General features: G+C 45.0%; 2 protein-coding genes and 2 long non-coding RNA genes across 9 annotated transcripts; 3 read left to right on the top strand and 1 right to left on the bottom strand.

The window, feature by feature from the left end:
* Positions 1–42: 42 nt before the first annotated feature.
* LOC106565859 (serine/threonine-protein kinase Nek4) lies at positions 43–7,731 on the top strand. 6 transcript variants are annotated; one of them, XM_014133464.2, is made up of 16 exons: positions 43–119; positions 1,950–2,216; positions 2,381–2,578; positions 2,714–2,821; positions 2,899–3,053; positions 3,188–3,326; positions 3,493–4,158; positions 4,272–4,319; positions 4,446–4,586; positions 4,683–4,847; positions 5,045–5,114; positions 5,552–5,670; positions 5,766–5,857; positions 5,993–6,201; positions 6,581–6,714; positions 6,801–7,731. In XM_014133464.2, the coding sequence occupies exons 2-16, from the start codon at positions 2,103–2,105 to the stop codon at positions 6,897–6,899; spliced, it is 2,457 nt and encodes an 818-aa protein (XP_013988939.2). In that variant the 5' UTR covers positions 43–119; positions 1,950–2,102; the 3' UTR covers positions 6,900–7,731. The 6 variants fall into 6 exon arrangements, with proteins under 6 accessions (XP_013988939.2, XP_045547721.1, XP_013988937.2 ...); XM_045691765.1 differs by lacking the exon at positions 43–119 and adding an exon at positions 1,307–1,609 and having other exon boundaries at positions 5,048–5,114; positions 5,769–5,857; XM_014133462.2 differs by lacking the exon at positions 43–119 and adding an exon at positions 1,307–1,609 and having other exon boundaries at positions 5,769–5,857.
* On the bottom strand, positions 7,512–8,706 carry spcs1 (signal peptidase complex subunit 1 homolog (S. cerevisiae)). The gene is given in 4 exon segments (NM_001165262.1): positions 7,512–7,730; positions 7,935–8,021; positions 8,108–8,167; positions 8,656–8,706. Coding segments are annotated over 4 exon segments (309 nt in total). The 5' UTR covers positions 8,692–8,706; the 3' UTR covers positions 7,512–7,604.
* Positions 8,707–8,856: 150 nt separating this feature from the next.
* LOC106565934 (uncharacterized) lies at positions 8,857–14,474 on the top strand. The gene is made up of 4 exons (XR_006758081.1): positions 8,857–12,928; positions 13,539–13,758; positions 13,871–13,967; positions 14,389–14,474. It is a non-coding gene; the product is annotated as an uncharacterized lncRNA (long non-coding RNA).
* A 13-nt stretch (positions 14,475–14,487) lies between these two features.
* Positions 14,488–16,701, top strand: LOC106565860 (uncharacterized). The gene is made up of 3 exons (XR_001319748.2): positions 14,488–14,600; positions 14,694–15,150; positions 15,368–16,701. It is a non-coding gene; the product is annotated as an uncharacterized lncRNA (long non-coding RNA).
* Positions 16,702–16,921: the final 220 nt, after the last annotated feature.

The raw sequence follows: 16,921 nt of genomic DNA, 5'->3' as shown, positions 1-16,921 counted from the left end.
TCATGAACGGTGTCTTCTTCGTCCAAGGACACATCTTTACTTTCACCATTCATTTTTTTGTTATTATGTTCATTTAAATAGAATGGTAAACGTAGCAATCGAAAAGGCTATCTGGACGGGTAAGTTGTCCCAGATGATTAGATAAATCGTTAGGCTATAGATAGACAGGCTATATAAAGCCTACTAAAGACATCCAACAAATTAATATTTCATTAGATAGGACATGTGTTACAATGATGACATGTCGTAGAAGTAGGCTACATCCATTCCCACTGGAATTTTATTCAATATGCCTATCTGTATTGTCGCCATAGGCTATACACAATGTCAGGGTGAGAAGAATAGACAACATAAGTTGTCAATGACTAAAGCCAGATGACAATCAAACAAACTGCACCACCAACTTTGTTAGAATCAACTGCCCTCTCGTGGATGATATGATAGTGGCGTTACCTCATTGATGACTCATTATTTTCCATCCCTCTCAAATACAAATCCCCATTCATTCATGAGACTTTATGCACGACATTATAGGGACTCGATATAGGCAATTGAATACAGGTTGGGAGCATGACTATAAGCAATACTATTTGTAATTAAGCATTTTCTGAATATCGATGCAATTGCAATAGAAATCAGTGATGTGTGAAAGGCAGACAGCATTGAGCTATAAAATAATGTGTGAAAGGTAGATGCACACAAAAAACGTTGTGCAATATCCGGGGAACACTTCCATACAACAACTGCCACCACATTTTCGACCCTAATCATATATGTGATTTTTTTTAATAACTAAACCAAGATAGACCGCAGCCTGTCATTTCCAATGGGAACAGAAGAGTCATAGTGGGCAGAACAAGCAAGGTGGGAAGCCAAGCACGAGCTAGCGAGATCCCATTGGCCCGTTCTAGCAACATCTGCATATTTCCTTTAAGGAACGCCTACTCTGTGAAATGCGCGTGTGCAATAACTTAATTCGACTTTGCACTCCTAAACAACACGATTTGTAAAAACGTTGGTAAAGGCTAAAGTCTACAAAACTTAGTCCACTCAGTTCATAACATAGTCTAGTTTTGGGAGTAGAAAAGTGTATTGAGATCAAATGTTTCATCGATGAGAAAATGTGCAGAATGTAGGCCAAAATCCATATCGTTCCATCTTCTCCCACTACCCGCCAGTGGGCTTCCTCTCACTACCATATTTGGTAGTGAGTGGAAACGCCAAACGGATGCTTCATATTTATACATCCAGTGAAATATCTGTATCATTGTTCTATCTGTGGTACACCCGTCAAACAAACGTCGACGTTGATGTACCAGTTGCCTAGTGACGAAAAAGCTACTGATGATTTCCTGTTTTGTCAATCGTCTTGTTGTTCATTAGCCTGCGCTAAGTAAGGTAGATATCTGGATTTATTATGTCCAGAAAATGGGAGATATTCACAGGTTTTCTTCATTTAAGTAGTTAGATTATACCCTTTGAATTCGGGATAATATTTACAAAGATTGGACGATTTGAAGTCATGAATAATTACATGTTTATCAGAGTTGTTGGAAAGGGGAGTTATGGAGAGGTGAATCTGGTGAAACACAAAACAGACCGTAAACAGGTAATCCAACAATCCACTTCAAAACAGGCTTTCAATAATGTTATAATAGCTTTGTTTGGTCGACTCTGATACATTTCTTCCCTTTCATGAATCTTGGACATTACAAGTTAGCAAGTAGCTAGCTAAGCTAACCAACCAACTTTGATATTGCCAATACTAAGGGATCTACGAATAATGTTTGCCATTTAGAAATAAATAACTGCCGCATTTGTGGTGAACATTCTGTCTAGACGCATTTGTGACAAAACTGTCTAGACAGAATGTTCGCCACTAATGCATCTAGACAGAATGTTCGCATAGTGCAGCAAATGTCGAACCCGTTTTTTCTATTTTTTTTTAGTACGTCATAAAGAAGTTGAACTTGACCACGTCCTCGAAACGTGAGCGGCGAGCCGCGGAACAGGAGGCTCAGCTTCTCTCGCGACTACGACACCCAAACATCGTGACATACAGGGAGTCGTGGGAAGGAGAAGACTGCCAACTCTACATCGCCATGGGCTTCTGCGAGGGAGGCGACCTCTACCATAGACTCAAGCAACAAAAGGGGGACCTCCTGCCTGAAAGGCAGGTGGTGGAGTGGTTCGTCCAGATAGCTATGGCCCTCCAGGTATATTAAAGTGCATTTAATCAAATCATAGCTGAGATATTATATACAGATTGATTGATATGCTGCAACATCTGCTCTGCCCCCAGCCATTACCTTTGGCAGAGGCCGAGGCTTACTTACAGGAGAGTTACATTGACAACACCATGTTCTCTGTTGAATTGTAGTATCTACATGAGGAGCATATCTTGCACCGGGACCTAAAGACCCAGAATATCTTCCTGACCAAGACTAACATCATTAAAGTAGGAGACCTTGGCATTGCCCGGGTTCTGGAGAATCAGAACGACATGGCCAGCACTCTAATAGGAACACCGTACTACATGAGCCCGGAGCTGTTTTCCAACAAACCCTACAACCACAAGGTACTGTGTGTATACAGTAGATCCATGCTTGAGATCATCACTGTTGAAGTACCAGTTATGTTGAGCCAGAAGGAATCTGAGGAGGTAGACGCTGTTGTGTGCACTAGGCTAACTCAACCCTCCTTTTATTCCCAGTCTGACGTGTGGGCGCTGGGCTGCTGTGTGTACGAGATGACCACCCTGAAACATGCCTTCAATGCCAAGGACATGAACTCACTCGTTTACCGCATTGTAGAGGGAAAGGTCAGTCCCTTACATCTTGCCCAAATTATGACAGATTATTTGTCTGCTACTAGATTAATTGATCTATGTTTTTCCAGCTGCCTCAGATGCCGAGTAAGTATGACCCACAGCTGGGAGCTCTGATAAAGAGCATGCTGTGTAAGAGACCAGAGGACAGACCTGATGTCAAACTCATCCTACGTCAGCCCTACATCAAACGACAAATCGCCATGTTTTTAGAGGCCACCAAAGAGTAGGTGGCATCATCTGTTGTAGTACCTGGCTAGTACTCTCTCTCTCGTCTATGTATGTTGAACCAAGAGTAAGTAAATTAAGTGTGTTGGATTGATCTCATCTTGGATGCCTTGTTTGTTTGATTCACTCCAGGAAAACTGCCAAGTCCAGAAAGAAAGCGGTTGGTGGCAGTCGCAGACCCAATAGTGCAGCATCTGTGGTTTCATCTCAGCCAAGGCCTGAGCGCCCCCCACAATGTCCCCAGCCAGACCCAAACACCAGAGGGAAAAGGGTGAGTTAACAGCTAACAGAACAGCACTAAAATACAGTTTATAACATCTATATTTTTTTTTTATAGAGAGCGGCCATGAAGTAAAAACAATGCTCATCAAGTCCCACGAGTGTCTTGATTTTTTAAATTGTGGTGTGTTTGTTCTGTTTTTTGTTATCATTCATAGAAGGAAGAGATCAACTTTACACAGGAGCACAAAGGACGCAATGGAATCACACAGGACACCCCACCCCAGACACATCTAACAACCAAATCCCCTACACCAGACATTCTCAACACCACTGGTGTGTCCTTGGCAACCATCAGTAACATTGACATTGATCTCCAGACACAGGAAGAGGAGACAAACACCCAGAGAGGGGATCCTCCCCAGACCGTGTCCAACGCCAGGGCAGATAATGACGCTCTTTGTCAGAGGTCTGTGGAGGAGCAGAGGGGAGGGAATCCGGATCCCCCCCCCTTTCTGTCTCCTCCGCGCAGGCTGCTATCAAGTGTCAGTACCAGGGAAGAGGAGAGCAAGACCACCAAAGCACCTGTAATGCAGGGCGCCCCAAAGACCAGAGACAGAGTCAGAACCTCTGTAGAGAGAACTGTGAACACAGACGATAAAGATGACACAATGGAGCTACTCAAGGATGTGGTCATTGAGAGCCCAGCTACTGGACATAGTATATGTCTGGGTGTTTCTCCCAGTTTGTCTGAGTTCAGGTCTGCAGGACAACTCAAAGTGGAATCCACTGGACAGACCTTTGAAGTAAATATAGAGAACAAGGATGACACCAGGAATCTTCTCAAGGAGGTTCCTGCACACAAACATACTGCCGTTGTCAAAGTAAGTGCCTGGCTTGTGGATGGGGAATGATACTATCATGTGCTGCACACAGTGCACATACGGTATTAATTTGGTGAATGAGAGTAAGCCTCTCTGCGTTATTGTCTTTAAAGGAGAGCTTGGTATCCACAGAAAAGCTCTTAGAGCCCCTTCCTCCTGTGGTAAGAACATGATTTTACCTGTGTTTGATCATGCATAGTCTACTCTACCAGACTCCAGACATTATTGAGATATCACAATATTTTAGAGGTCATTGACACTGGTTTATGTTTTATTGGTGTATGTAGGCACCCTGTCATGTGGAGCCCCTCCCCCCAGTCCCAGAGCAGGACACGCCCCCTCTGTGTACCCCCTCCTCCTCTGAACCCTCTGTCTCCTGCCAACATAGACAAAGGGACAGGGGGCGGATACAGAGTGATCAGGACAAGGTGAGGACAGTGTCAGGAACTTTTTATCATGGCTTTGGGCTATCAAACTGTACTTTGTAACAAAAGACTCCCCATCCCTTGCATGTTCTTCTACAGTGGAATAAAGTAGCAGCTCCTAGACCTCTGCCGCCTCCTCCTGTTAATGCACTGGTAGTGGAGGTGAAGAAGAAAAGCAGGACAAACACAGATAAGAAGAGGGCCATCACAACTTCCTTCATAACCATTAGCTCCTCCAAGGACGGCAACACTCCACTGCCACCGGTGAGCTAAATAGATTAAACAATTAACAAGGTAGATTAGTGTTACTGCACACAAAAAAACTGTCTTGAGGTATGGAATGTATATTGTGAAGAAGTGTATTGTGTGTTGTGTTGGTCCCACTCACAAGTGCCCCTAATACTGTGTATTTACACAGTAGTTACATAGGCAGGTAACATTAATAACATCTCTACTGCTAGCAGGAGCGTCCTCTGACAGCCAGGGAGAGGAGAAGACTGAGGCAGTCCCAGCAGAACCCCAGCCAACCAAGTAAATAATAATAATTAGGGGGCACTTATATAATCCTGTTTCACTGTATGTACAAGTGTGAGTTGTGAAATGTTTTTGTTGTTGTTGTTGCATATCCCACTCCCCCTGAGACACCCTCAGAGTGTGGTCACAGCCAGGGGATCAGCCAGTATTGACATCGATCCTTGAGCAATTAGGGTTAATTGCCTTGCTCAAGGGCAGAACGACATATTTGTACCTTGTCGGCTCGGGGATTGAATCCAGCAACCTTCCGTTTACTGGCCTAATGCTCCTAACCCCCAGGCTACTCCTCCGACCTCTGTTGTCAATATTTCATATGACCATGGGACCAGAAGGAATTAGCAAGGGACATTTTGTCTAGTATTGTCTGCCTATTTGAACAATAAAGTGGTAGCTTTGCTTACTATTGCTCACTGTAGTATTCTTCTTTCCCACAGTTGTCAATGCAGAAAGAAGGGCGTCTTATGATGTTGCCTCTTTACATAATAAGCAGCCAGAGTCCCAGAACCCCACTGTCACTCGCTCTGTATCTGAAATGGGAAAGGAAACCAACCAGGTAAATATAGGTTCATCTCCATTGTCTTACTGTTTCAGTAAGCTAAAAGTTCAAAATATGGCTTCAGTCTATAACAGTGGTGTGTGTTCCTGTAGCAGGACAGGTTTTTGGGGCGCCCATCAGACGAGGACGAATGCAGCTCCTCCACCAGCTCAACAGATCACTCAGAAGGGGACTGCAAAGAGGGGTAAAAGCAATTTATTGTGGCTCTTTGGGAGCAGTGCCACACCACACCCATAGAAGCACATTACCCCCTTTGTGTTGCTGGTAATGTTCACATTTAAATCTGACATTGTTATTTTCTTCTCTTTTTACATTGCAGAAAGAGTGAATCCAGTGATATGCAGGACCTGGTTCAGATGATGACCCAGACATTGCGAATGGATGGCAGAGATACTGTTAGTGAGCTGGATGGTGTTAGATCTACTCCACTAGCTGAGTTTAAGCTGAACAGGAAGTATAGGGACACCCTGATGCTGCATGGGAAAGCTAAAGAGGAGCAGGAGTTCCACTTCAGTGAATTATCCACTGGTAAGTCTCAGCCAAAACAATCTCTCTGAGCTTCCCTAGCACAGGGTTGCCCAAACTAGGTCCTGCAGCCTCCCTGGATGCACATATTGTTTTTTTCCCTAGCACTACACAGCTTATTCAAATAGTCAAAGCTTGATGATGAGTTGGTTATTTAAATCAGCTGTGTAGTGCTTTTGGAGGAAAAAAAAAAAAAGTATACCCAGGACAAACTCTGCCCTTGTAAATTCTATCTGGTGTCTACATACGTGCATGTTTCAATGCAAAATTGCTCTGTCGACATGATCTGGCTTATCAGTGAGAAATCCATGTATTTCTAATGGAGGAATAAATGGATTTCTGTGAAACTTATGTTTTTTGTATTCAACCCACCTCTTACAAGGCACCACATCTGGACCGGCAAAGATCCGCAGAGCCATTGAGCACCTGAAAACAGATGTGGTGAAGGGACTTGGGGTGAAGCTGTTGGACAGAGTCCTGGACATTATGGAGGACGATGACGAGGACAAACGAGAGGTTAGGATTGAAAATGACATCCATGATACAGTCCTTTTTAGCTAGGCATGGTTGTAATCTGTTTTCTTTTCTTTCTTCGCACACAGCTGTGTCTTCGGAAGCAGATGGGAGAGGACAAGTACCAGTCATATGCGTTGATGGTGCGGCAGCTAAAATTCTTTGAGGACGTTTCTTTCAAGGGTTAGGATCAGCTAATCAAAAATGCATTTACACACAAGCAATGTAATACTTTTTGTATAGACAATCATATCTCCATTTCTATGTACATGTAGACTATTTTTATACCTCACTTTAAAAGCAAATGTAGAAAATACATGGCATCCATGATAGTCCTTTTTAGCTAGACATGGTTGTAATGTTTTCTTTTCTTTCTTCGCACACAGCCGTGTCTTCTAATTTTCCATACAGGTTACAATATGCAATGAATTTGAGTCTTCTGTTACTGTGTCCACCTGTCAGATAGGTAGATTATTGTAGCAAAATACTAATAAAATGAGTTAATATTTAGAATGCAAACTAGTGAAACGAGGTGTACCTATAAATACTACATAGGAAATCCATAATTTGCTGATTGTATAATATAAAAGTTGCAGGATGTAGAAGTACTGTAGTGTAGATATTTCCAACCCCTCTGACTTTGAATTGTTTTTTGATTTATCCACATGATTAAACAGTTGGGACAACATCAAAATGTGTGAAATCAACAAAGTAGCTATAGTAGCAGAAATTAGTTTCACATGAGACATTCCACCACTGATTGAAAATTCCCTGTTAACAAAGGCTTCCTTTAAACTTCCTTCCCTTGGTCCTTCAAACAAGTATTTATTGTACAGACAAACAATGATGGTTGCTTTCAGTTACAAAACGTGTCTTGGGCAAACATTCATGAGCTACTTGTGCTTCTTCTTCTTCAGATTCTCCTGAGGCTTTTGCTGGGTTTCTCCCATAGTCTCTGGTAGGGCTGGCTGCCAGGAGAGGGGGTTCTGTCTGTACATGGGCCAGGGGGGCAGGGTCAGCTGAGACAGAAGGTGGTAGTGAGGGAGAGATTGTGAGATGTAAATCAGAAGTTAGTTTGGGTCCTGTAAAAGCAGATTGGAGTCAACGTGGGTCTGTGGGTGCACTATTTGCACAAGTGCAACATTATTTTCTGCTTGGCACAACTGAAGAAAAAAAAAGTCTAATAAACATATACAAGGAGGATGGAATGAAACTTAACTCACCAAACAAGACACAGCGAAACCTCCTAACACTATGTACACAGTCCACCCAAACTGTTCAATGATGAGGCCGTAAGCAAATCCAATCACCTGGAGGGTAATATAAGGGGTTAGCCTAGTGTAAAAACAACACATATGAAGTCAATTTTATTAGGTATGTTTGACAGGCCACTCACCGCTGAGACAAGTATGATTCCTTGGAAGATCTGCTCCGCCAGTTTCTGTCCTTTATAATCCTGTAACATCACACGTTTTATTTTTGAGGAAGGACTGGTAGATGGTTGATCACAACTGGAAAACTAATATCTGAAGTGTCAATAATCAAAACAAATCAGGAAGGTTCATCCGAAGTGGTGACTTAAAGAGGGTTGTTTATATTATATCTAAGCTTTGTTATTGAGGATGCATTTATCCATTTGGTTACGACAGGTTCATAGAGGTGCCATATGGGCATCTAGCTGGCTAGCATCCAAACAATTAATATGAAATGGATTTATGGTTGTGATGAAGAGCTAGCTAATTATCATAACGTTTGTCTTAACCATGTTCAATATGATTACTGAATCGGTCTAACTAACTTGTGTTGCTCGCTAGAAAGTTGCCAATTACCACTTGGCAAGTTAGCTAGCTACGTTACCTTGATATTTGTAGCAGCAGGCTAACGTTTTTAAATTGGTAGCTATTTGTAACAGTCGGAGAGTTCACTAATAATTCAAACTCTTACCATGTGTGTTGGAATGGAGTTGAATATTGACAACATCTTGCTACGTTGGATAATCAGATGAAAGAAGAAAAATCCTTCAATTTGTCTGGTTAGACTTCCGGTTTCAAAAAGCATACGTACTATTTCGAAGGACCCCAGACTGTTGATACATTCAAGCGCATCAGAACTGCGCGCGACTTGTGCAGCTACACAATGTTACTACTTCTCGTCCTCTTACTAAGTTATCCCACCCCTTCAACGACTTAAAAATATCTAAATACTTATACAAGTCAAAGTGATGTTGTGGTTGTGAACTCCATTGTAATTTATGATTATCCTACAGTAGACTTTGCGATTTAAATACAGGCAAATAGGTAGGCAACTATGGCCATTCAAGTTAACAGGCGACATACTTGTTGATGTTGAGTTGGCACTTCGCTTTTGATTTGAATTGTTTTTGTATGTTTTTGTCATTGTTAAACGTTACAGAACATATACTCACACTTTCCTTTACCCCAGATTGTATGTCTATGTTGTTTTAATAAGAAACGATTTGACTTGGTTGAGAAATCATAGCGTAACCATCGGGTTTGTTATTGTGCTTATTTGTGGGGACGGTGGTTAAATCACTATATAAATCAAAGTACTTCGTTTTCTGTATGGATCATTATAACATTTTACATCATTTGTACGTTATGTGCAGGATAACAAAGGAGAGTGAAGGTTACGTATGTAACCACGGTTATGTGAGCTATATGGATCACTCCAATATATTGGTATCACTCCACATCCAAAGTGAGGATTTACAGATTCACTCCCGTGTACACCTGTGTCACAGGCTGGGTTCCACCCCTATATATAGACCCCATAACCGCGACACTAGCACCGTAGAGGATTGGAGTGTGTTTTGTTAACTTCGTTATGTTTCACTATATTGGATCACTCCAATATATTGGTATACCCATACCAGATTTAGTCGGTGCTAGAGGGACCTGGCCAGACAACCAACCGCAGAGGGAGATGCCACATTATCCGATAGTACCTTGCAAAGATGCAAGAGGAAGCCCAGCGGGCCGTAGCACAGATATCAGCGAGGGGCACTCCTCTCAGTAGAGCCCAGGATGCAGCCACACCTCATGTTGAATGTGCCACCACAGATCCCAGCACTGGCCTGCCAGCCTGGCGGTATGCTGTCGTATTCGTGTCCACGATCCAGTGAGAGAGCCTCTGCTTGATAGCCCACCCCCCAGGACTCTTCTCACCATAGCAGACAAAAATCCGGTCTGTTCTCACTGACCGTGTCCCCTCCAAATAGGTGGCCAGTGCCCACACAGAACACAGCATGCTGGAGGGAGGCCCAGACTCCCCCGCCACTGCCGGGGGGTCGTAAGCAGACAGGATAAAAGGGATGTTCACATGCCTGTCTGACAAAACCTTTGGGAGGAATGATGGGTTGGGGCGGAGAGATATACTCCTCCCACCTGGGTCCATCCAGTAGCACTCAGAACTGAAAAAGCATGGAGCTGCTCACCCTCTTCATGGAAGTAATAGCTACTAAGAAAACCACCTTCATAGAGAGGTGTTTCGGGAGGCAGACTCCCAACGGTTCAAATCCCAGCTCACCATTGAGCGGGTCCTAGCTGGACGCAGGTGACAAACCCCCTTCATAAACCTGGAGACCAAGGGATGGCCCCCACTGGCCTGTCCATTCACCCCACATGGCAGGCAGATATGGCAGCCAAATACCCTCTCAGTGCAGAGGCTGCTAAGCACTCATCCATGCGAGACTGCAGGTATTGGAGGACAAACTGCACCCTGCATGACTTGGCACAACTTCAATACCAGTGCACCAAGAGCAGAACAACCACCAACGCAACTGATATGCCGCGGTTGTAGCTGGTCACCTTGCGCTCTGCAAGGTGTTCCTTACACCCTCCTGTAGTCCTAACATCAACCATTGGTGCTGTTCAGTTGCCAAGCCCACAGACTGAGGTGTTGCGATCTCGGATGCCACAGTATTCCCCCGGACTGAAACAGCAGGTCGGGTCTCAGGGGCAGTTGCCAAGGTGTCCCAGACAACAGGGACAGGAGAAAGCTGAACCAGGGTCGTCTGGGCCAGTATGGGGCCACCAGCAGCAGACGATGCTCCGCCATCCTGGTCCTGACCAGCACAGCCTGGATCAGGGGAAAAGGGGGAGAATGTGTAAGCTCCAGCCCTGGCCAATCGTGAGCCAGAGCATCCAAGCCTAGAGGCCCTGGTGGCTCCGACATGGAGTACCACAGGCGGCAGTGTGTATTGCCCAGGGAGACAAACGGGTCCATCTGCGTCCTCCCAAACTTGTCCCACAGGTGCTGCACCACCTGGGGATGTAGGCTCCAGTCCCAAGGTGGCAGGTCTCCACAACATAAGTGGAGTAGAACCCACCTAGCCGTTCTGATGTCTCGATCCTGCGGATTGCACCCATTTTCCAGGAGTGAGGAAATCTCCAGCCGCAGGGTTTTCTTCAGGTGGTCAGCCACCGTGGTGACACGAAGGCCCCTGAAGGACGGGGGCCGGCACCGGAATTGGAGTCGGTACCCCTCGAGCAATGTGGACAACATCCAGGGGGACTGCACACCCTCCTCCCACTTTGAGACCGGGAGAAGCAGCCGGGGAAGGGTCTGTCAAGGGGTCCTGCTGGGGCCCGCCTCTCCTCTGGTGCCCCGAGCACCTGGGTCTCCCAGGCACGTCCCTATGAGGGTGACGGTTGACACCATCACACCTGTCACAAAGGGAAGCCATAAGCTCAGCTAAGCCAACAAGGCCACATAGCCGGGGTCCGACACCCTGGGAGAGCTTATGTCGTGACCCGCTTGGAGGAATAGGAACCTGGTGAGGGATAAATGACCCAGTACCTCTGAAAGAAATGGGGAAGACCCTTGTGGGAAAAACAGGCTGTTGCTTCACCTCACGCTGTGCCCCTCCCCCCTGTCATCTCTTAGCATGAGGCGATGGGGCAGGAGAGGGACCCCACCATCGTTCGGGTGCAGGTGGGTGGCGACGGTCCATCTGCCTTGGACCTGGGGCCTGAGGAGGCGGCATGAACCGTCTCAGGGTCTCCCGGTCCCTACGAACCTTAATGGTCTGCTCTAGAATGTCATTAACCCCTGGGCCAAACGTCAGCCCTGGGGTGATGGGGTGAGTGGCAAATGTGCTCTGGAGAGCAGCTGGCAGACGGGATTGGACCAGCCAGAGATGCCACCAGGAGGTAACCACCAGCACCATGGCCCGTCCGTTGGTGCGGGCCACATCCCTCTGGAGCAGGGAAAGCAGGCGAGACACATACATCACTTCCCGGAGGAGCTCCTATGTGCCCTCCTGCAGCCGGGAAAACAGAGTCTGCAGGTAGGCCTTTCATCAGCATGGCTGCGTTGGTAAGGCGGCCAAGAGAGCAGAGGGACCCATATGTGGCTTTCAAGTCTGCATCAAAGACTCTGGGGGGATCCCGCCTTCAGTCGCGGGTTCCGCCCTGGCAGTGGCCCAGCTCTCCTGCAAGGCTTTGCGGAACTCAGCAGAGATGGGGACGGATGGAGAGTCATCACTGTCCACCAGTTGATGTCTAGTGCAGTGGCTACCCATGTGAGTAGGCTCCTCATAGCCTCTCGAGCCGCTGGGGGCGATGAAACCCCGCTGGTGGCGTCTGATGGCCTGTCAGCTTGGTAGCCCAGCTCACAGTGGTGAACAGTGCCAGCATCTTCCCCCAGGAACATCACTGGCCAACAGGGAACAGCTGTTGTTGCCATCGAAGCTATCAACCTCCTGATGCAGGGCATGCGCCCTCTGTTCAAGGTGGTCCCAGCGGTCCGACTCATGGCCCAGTCCAGGACTGGCAACAGATGGGTTCTGCCTGCGATGGCTCCGGCCACACTTCCTGGGAGGGGTACTGGGCCCAATAGAGGGACTAACAGCTCGCTGCTGCACCACTCCTGAGGGAGGGAGCTCGTCCCCAGCCTGAGCCCAAGCCTGGCCGACCCACTCGGGCATGGCCTCCAATCGCGCAATGTGCAGGCGTTCTGAGAAAACCACACAAACAGGCATCCAGTAGGGCGCTCCACCGCCCTCTCCGCGTGGCTCAAACCCAGACAGTGCATACACGAGGTATGCGGATCCCCAGGGGGATGACACCTGGGAGAGCCATGTCGTGACCCGCTTGGAGGAATAGGAACCCGGTGAGGGATAAATGACCCAGTACCTCTGCAAACACAGGGGAAGAACCCTGTGGGAAAAACAGGCAGACAAAAAAACAGCAACCAGGTAATGGATTTGATTTATTTGTGTTTTTGTTTTACGCCAAAAAAACAGCACCATATGGAGTAACTCTGTTAAGGAACTCCAAAGTTAATGTCTCAATGTAGTGGAAAGCCCACCACGATACTCTTACACTCTGCAGGGGAAGTAACAAGAAAAAACCCTGCAGGATTATTAGCAGAGAAGCATGTTAAAGCAGCATGTTAAAGCAATTCACAACACACACATAGAACAAGCCAGTCGGCAAGTTGTGTAAGGTAAATTACAGTTTGTGGCAGCAAAAGCCACCATACTAATGAATGCACACAGAGTCATAGTGTAACGCTAACAAAACACAAGTAAGACAAACCACGGGCGGAAGATTTCTGATAATTGTGCAATTGAATCTACTGAATCTCAATGACTTCCTTAGAAGAGAGATAAATGTTCCCCTCTGTACTGATAGAGGGGTAATTCTTCAACACTATGTTTTATTCAAATAACATTTAAGGTGCTGGTGGATAATGTGTTTTATATGCATTGCATTCTGTATTGGGTTTTGTTTTATACTAGTGACTGCATTACAGATCACCCTGATCTAAACTGAAGTGAATTGAACTGATTGTTCTGCTCACAGATGCAGTAGTGCCAGGTATGATTCTGCCCTTTGAGTCTGAGTTCTCTCCTGAGCTCAAACCGGACCCTGTGAGAACTGGCGAGGAGATCCCAGTGATCATTACTGCTGTAGAGGAGAGACTGGGAGCTGTGGTGGCTGCCATGAACAGTGTCTACCAGAACAACAAAGCCAACATCGTGTTCAACATTGTGACCATGAACGACACTGTTTATCACCTCATGTGAGTGATTAACACGTTAACTCTGCCATGCTGTTAATAAAAAGCACGACAGAGACTTGTTTGTTTGAGGCTGAATGATTTTAGCATTTTTAATGCCCATTTCAATCCCCAGGATGTGGATGAGTAAAACTCAGCTTAACAATGTCAAGCACAAGATCATCATATTTGAGCCCAAGCTTCTCAATGGGAAGATTACCAAAGATCCCCAGGTGAGACAGACCACATGTATTAGCAGTGTTATAGATGTTGATATTCCTAAATACTGTACACATACTATTGTTAATACTACTCTTGTTTGTTTGAGTCAGTTGACCTTTGCCAGATTTTATATGCCAGTATTCATACCAGATGCAGAAAATTCAATTTATTTGGATGATGACAACATTGTACAAGGTAGCTCTTTACTGAAAATGATCGTGTTTGTCACAGTAAGATGATCTCTCTCCTGATAGTGAATACATTTTCTTGTGTTTTATTTTTTTTACTATTTCTATTATATTTGAGTGACATTCTACTGCACTGTTGGTGCTAGTAACATAATAATTTCTCTGCACCTGGAAATCTGTGTATGCAACCAATAAACTTTTGATTATAATGAATACTAGACATATGAATATGATATATTTGCAGGGGACATCCAAGACCTTTTTGACACAAGCCTAAAGTCAGGGCATGCAGCTGCATTGTCAGATGACAGTGATTCTGCATCCACAAAGGACACAGTTTGAGGAGCTGGGAACCAAGTACACAAATCAAGCTGTAGACTTTACAAAGACACACAAAGGAAATAAAACCTCCATATAATAAATTAATGAACAGAAAGGGTCTTATTTTACATAATGGTATGAAAACATTTTTTCCCCCTTCATATTTGTACTTGGTACCATATCAAATAATGTAAATGTTTTAATTATCTTATGTATGTATTCCTTTAGAACAACTATATTGGCTTTTAAAAAGAAGGCCATCGAGAAGCTGGGCATGAGGGCCAACACGTGTTCCTTTAATCCTGGGGTGATCGTAGCCAACCTGACGGAGTGGAAGCATCACAACATCACCAGCCAACTGGAACACTGAATGGAGCTCAACGCACCGTTAATCACCAGCAGAGCCAGACAGCCTCAGGAGCAGAATTCCCTCAGCACTCCAGAGATTATTTAGAACTAAAAAATCTACACTGTATATCAATTAAATCAATCCAAATAGACATTCACATTCATTGTAGACAATTGAAAAGCATTCCCTTTGAGTTTTCATTTGCTTTAATTGTATAAAAAAAAGATTGTCAGGGAAGACTTGTACAGTAAGACTCTGGCAGAGTATCACCACACCTCCCCTGCTCATTGTCTTCTAGAAAGACCACTCTAGCATCGACCCCATGTGGCACATTAGGTAAGAACTGTACTACTATGGTCTGTCTGTCCATGTTTCCCTAACAATGAGCTGCAGACAGCCCTGGCACACTTAGTGGTTTAATATTGTATGGAAAAGTACAAATAAAGGTTATAGTTAGAATATCATCATTGCCCTGTACAGTTTATTCTCCTCTAAACTAGCAAGCTATTGGCCTTTGTTTGCATAGAAATATTCAGTATTCCTCTATTTTCAGGGGCTACTGGTGCTGGAAACCGCTACTCTCCCCAGTTTGTGAAAGCTGCCAAACTCCTCCATTGGAACGAACATTACAAACCATGGTTCAGGACCTCTTCATTCACAGAAGTCCGGGACAAGAGGTATATTCAGGACCCCACGGGTAAATTCCACCCAGTTCAGAAACATACAGGGGACAAATAGACTAACGCAGGGATGTGACCAGACAACAGCTCGTCTGCCCGTCCTCCAGTGACTTCTCAGGAACCCTAACACGATACAAGACATTCCAAACAGAGTGATGTCTGTTTACTGTACGGTGGTGTTGTTTATCTCAGGCAGAGACAGGGCATGTTCCATATGGTGTAAGAGGATGTTGCAGAGAGAAATGAATGTCATACATAACATACATTTAAATTACCCATTCATAAACGCTAGCTACCTTCGCACCTATTACCGATAGTATGTTCTGACCAGGGTTTTTTCTCAAAAGTCCCAACGCTCGGTCAGAACTTGAACACGTATCGCTTGTGGTACGGTTTTGGAAACATAAGGAACGCACCTTTCATATCAGCAAGAAATCATTTTCAGAAAACAAAAGGTTAAATTACTACACACCTTTATAGGGTTAGGGTTCCCACACGGCCATATCCATGTTACAGCGCGTGTTTACGGAAAACAGACTGAAGACAGATTCGACTACCTACCTGTGCGAATTAGCTATCTGCGTCTCCGAACACCTGTGTGTAAACGGATGCCACAAAGGTGTTAACACTGTCATAGAAACATACTGTCGCCAGCAACTGTGTTAAAACCAGTTAAACAGTGTGTGTATATTCTGCATTTATGAAATTAGTTTGATGTGATCTGAAAGTAGAGGGCATTATGTTTATAGAACTGTACCGCAATATATAATCTATTTACGTTTAGATTGAGTATTTGATTGTTTTGGCTGCCAAGCCAATCTGCCCTCTAAACAGAACATGTAAGGTCCTTGGACTATAAGGATTGCTAGGCTCCTTTAGTCCATTGGGCTACATCTCAATAGTCAAGTAACCTTCCTTCTGTCTTATATTTTCACATCAATGCAGATGCAGCTACTTAAGACTGTTGAGACGACTGAATACATTGTGTGCCTATGTGTTCAGGAACTGTCCCCTGTGACAATTTGCCAAGATCACCATTTTCCTTAGACCTTCACTTTGATGCTGTTAGAACAAGGATCAATATTTTGTTACTGACGGTTGTCTTGCACTCTAACTCCTTATCCTTTAAAAGGCAGTCTCTATGGGGGTGCCACAGGGTTCAATTCTCGGGCCGACTCTCTTCTCTGTATACATCAATGATGTCGCTCTTGCGGCTGGTGATACTCTGATCCACCTCTATGCAGACGACACCATTCTGTATACTTCTGGCCCCTCTTTGGACACTGTGTTAACTAACCTCCAGACGAACTTCAATGCCATACAACTCTCCTTCCGTGGCTTCCAACTGCTCTTAAATGCAAGTAAAACTAAATGCATGCTCTTCAACCGATCGCTGCCCGCACCTGCCCGCCCGCCTAGCATCACTA

Source organism: Salmo salar, chromosome ssa12 (assembly GCF_905237065.1).
Source record: "Salmo salar chromosome ssa12, Ssal_v3.1, whole genome shotgun sequence".
NCBI classification, from domain to species: Eukaryota; Metazoa; Chordata; class Actinopteri; order Salmoniformes; family Salmonidae; genus Salmo; species Salmo salar.
This window is presented reverse-complemented; position numbering and strand designations above follow the sequence as displayed.

Excerpts from the sequence above, each read along its gene's own strand:
- LOC106565859 (XM_014133460.2), top strand. The coding sequence starts at position 1,523 with ATGAATAATTACATGTTTATCAGAGTTGTTGGAAAGGGGAGTTATGGA. Across the intron at positions 5,115-5,551 it reads GCAGAACCCCAGCCAACCAA|TTGTCAATGCAGAAAGAAGG; the intron begins GTAAATAATAAT and ends TCTTTCCCACAG. Across the intron at positions 6,715-6,800 it reads ATGACGAGGACAAACGAGAG|CTGTGTCTTCGGAAGCAGAT; the intron begins GTTAGGATTGAA and ends CTTCGCACACAG.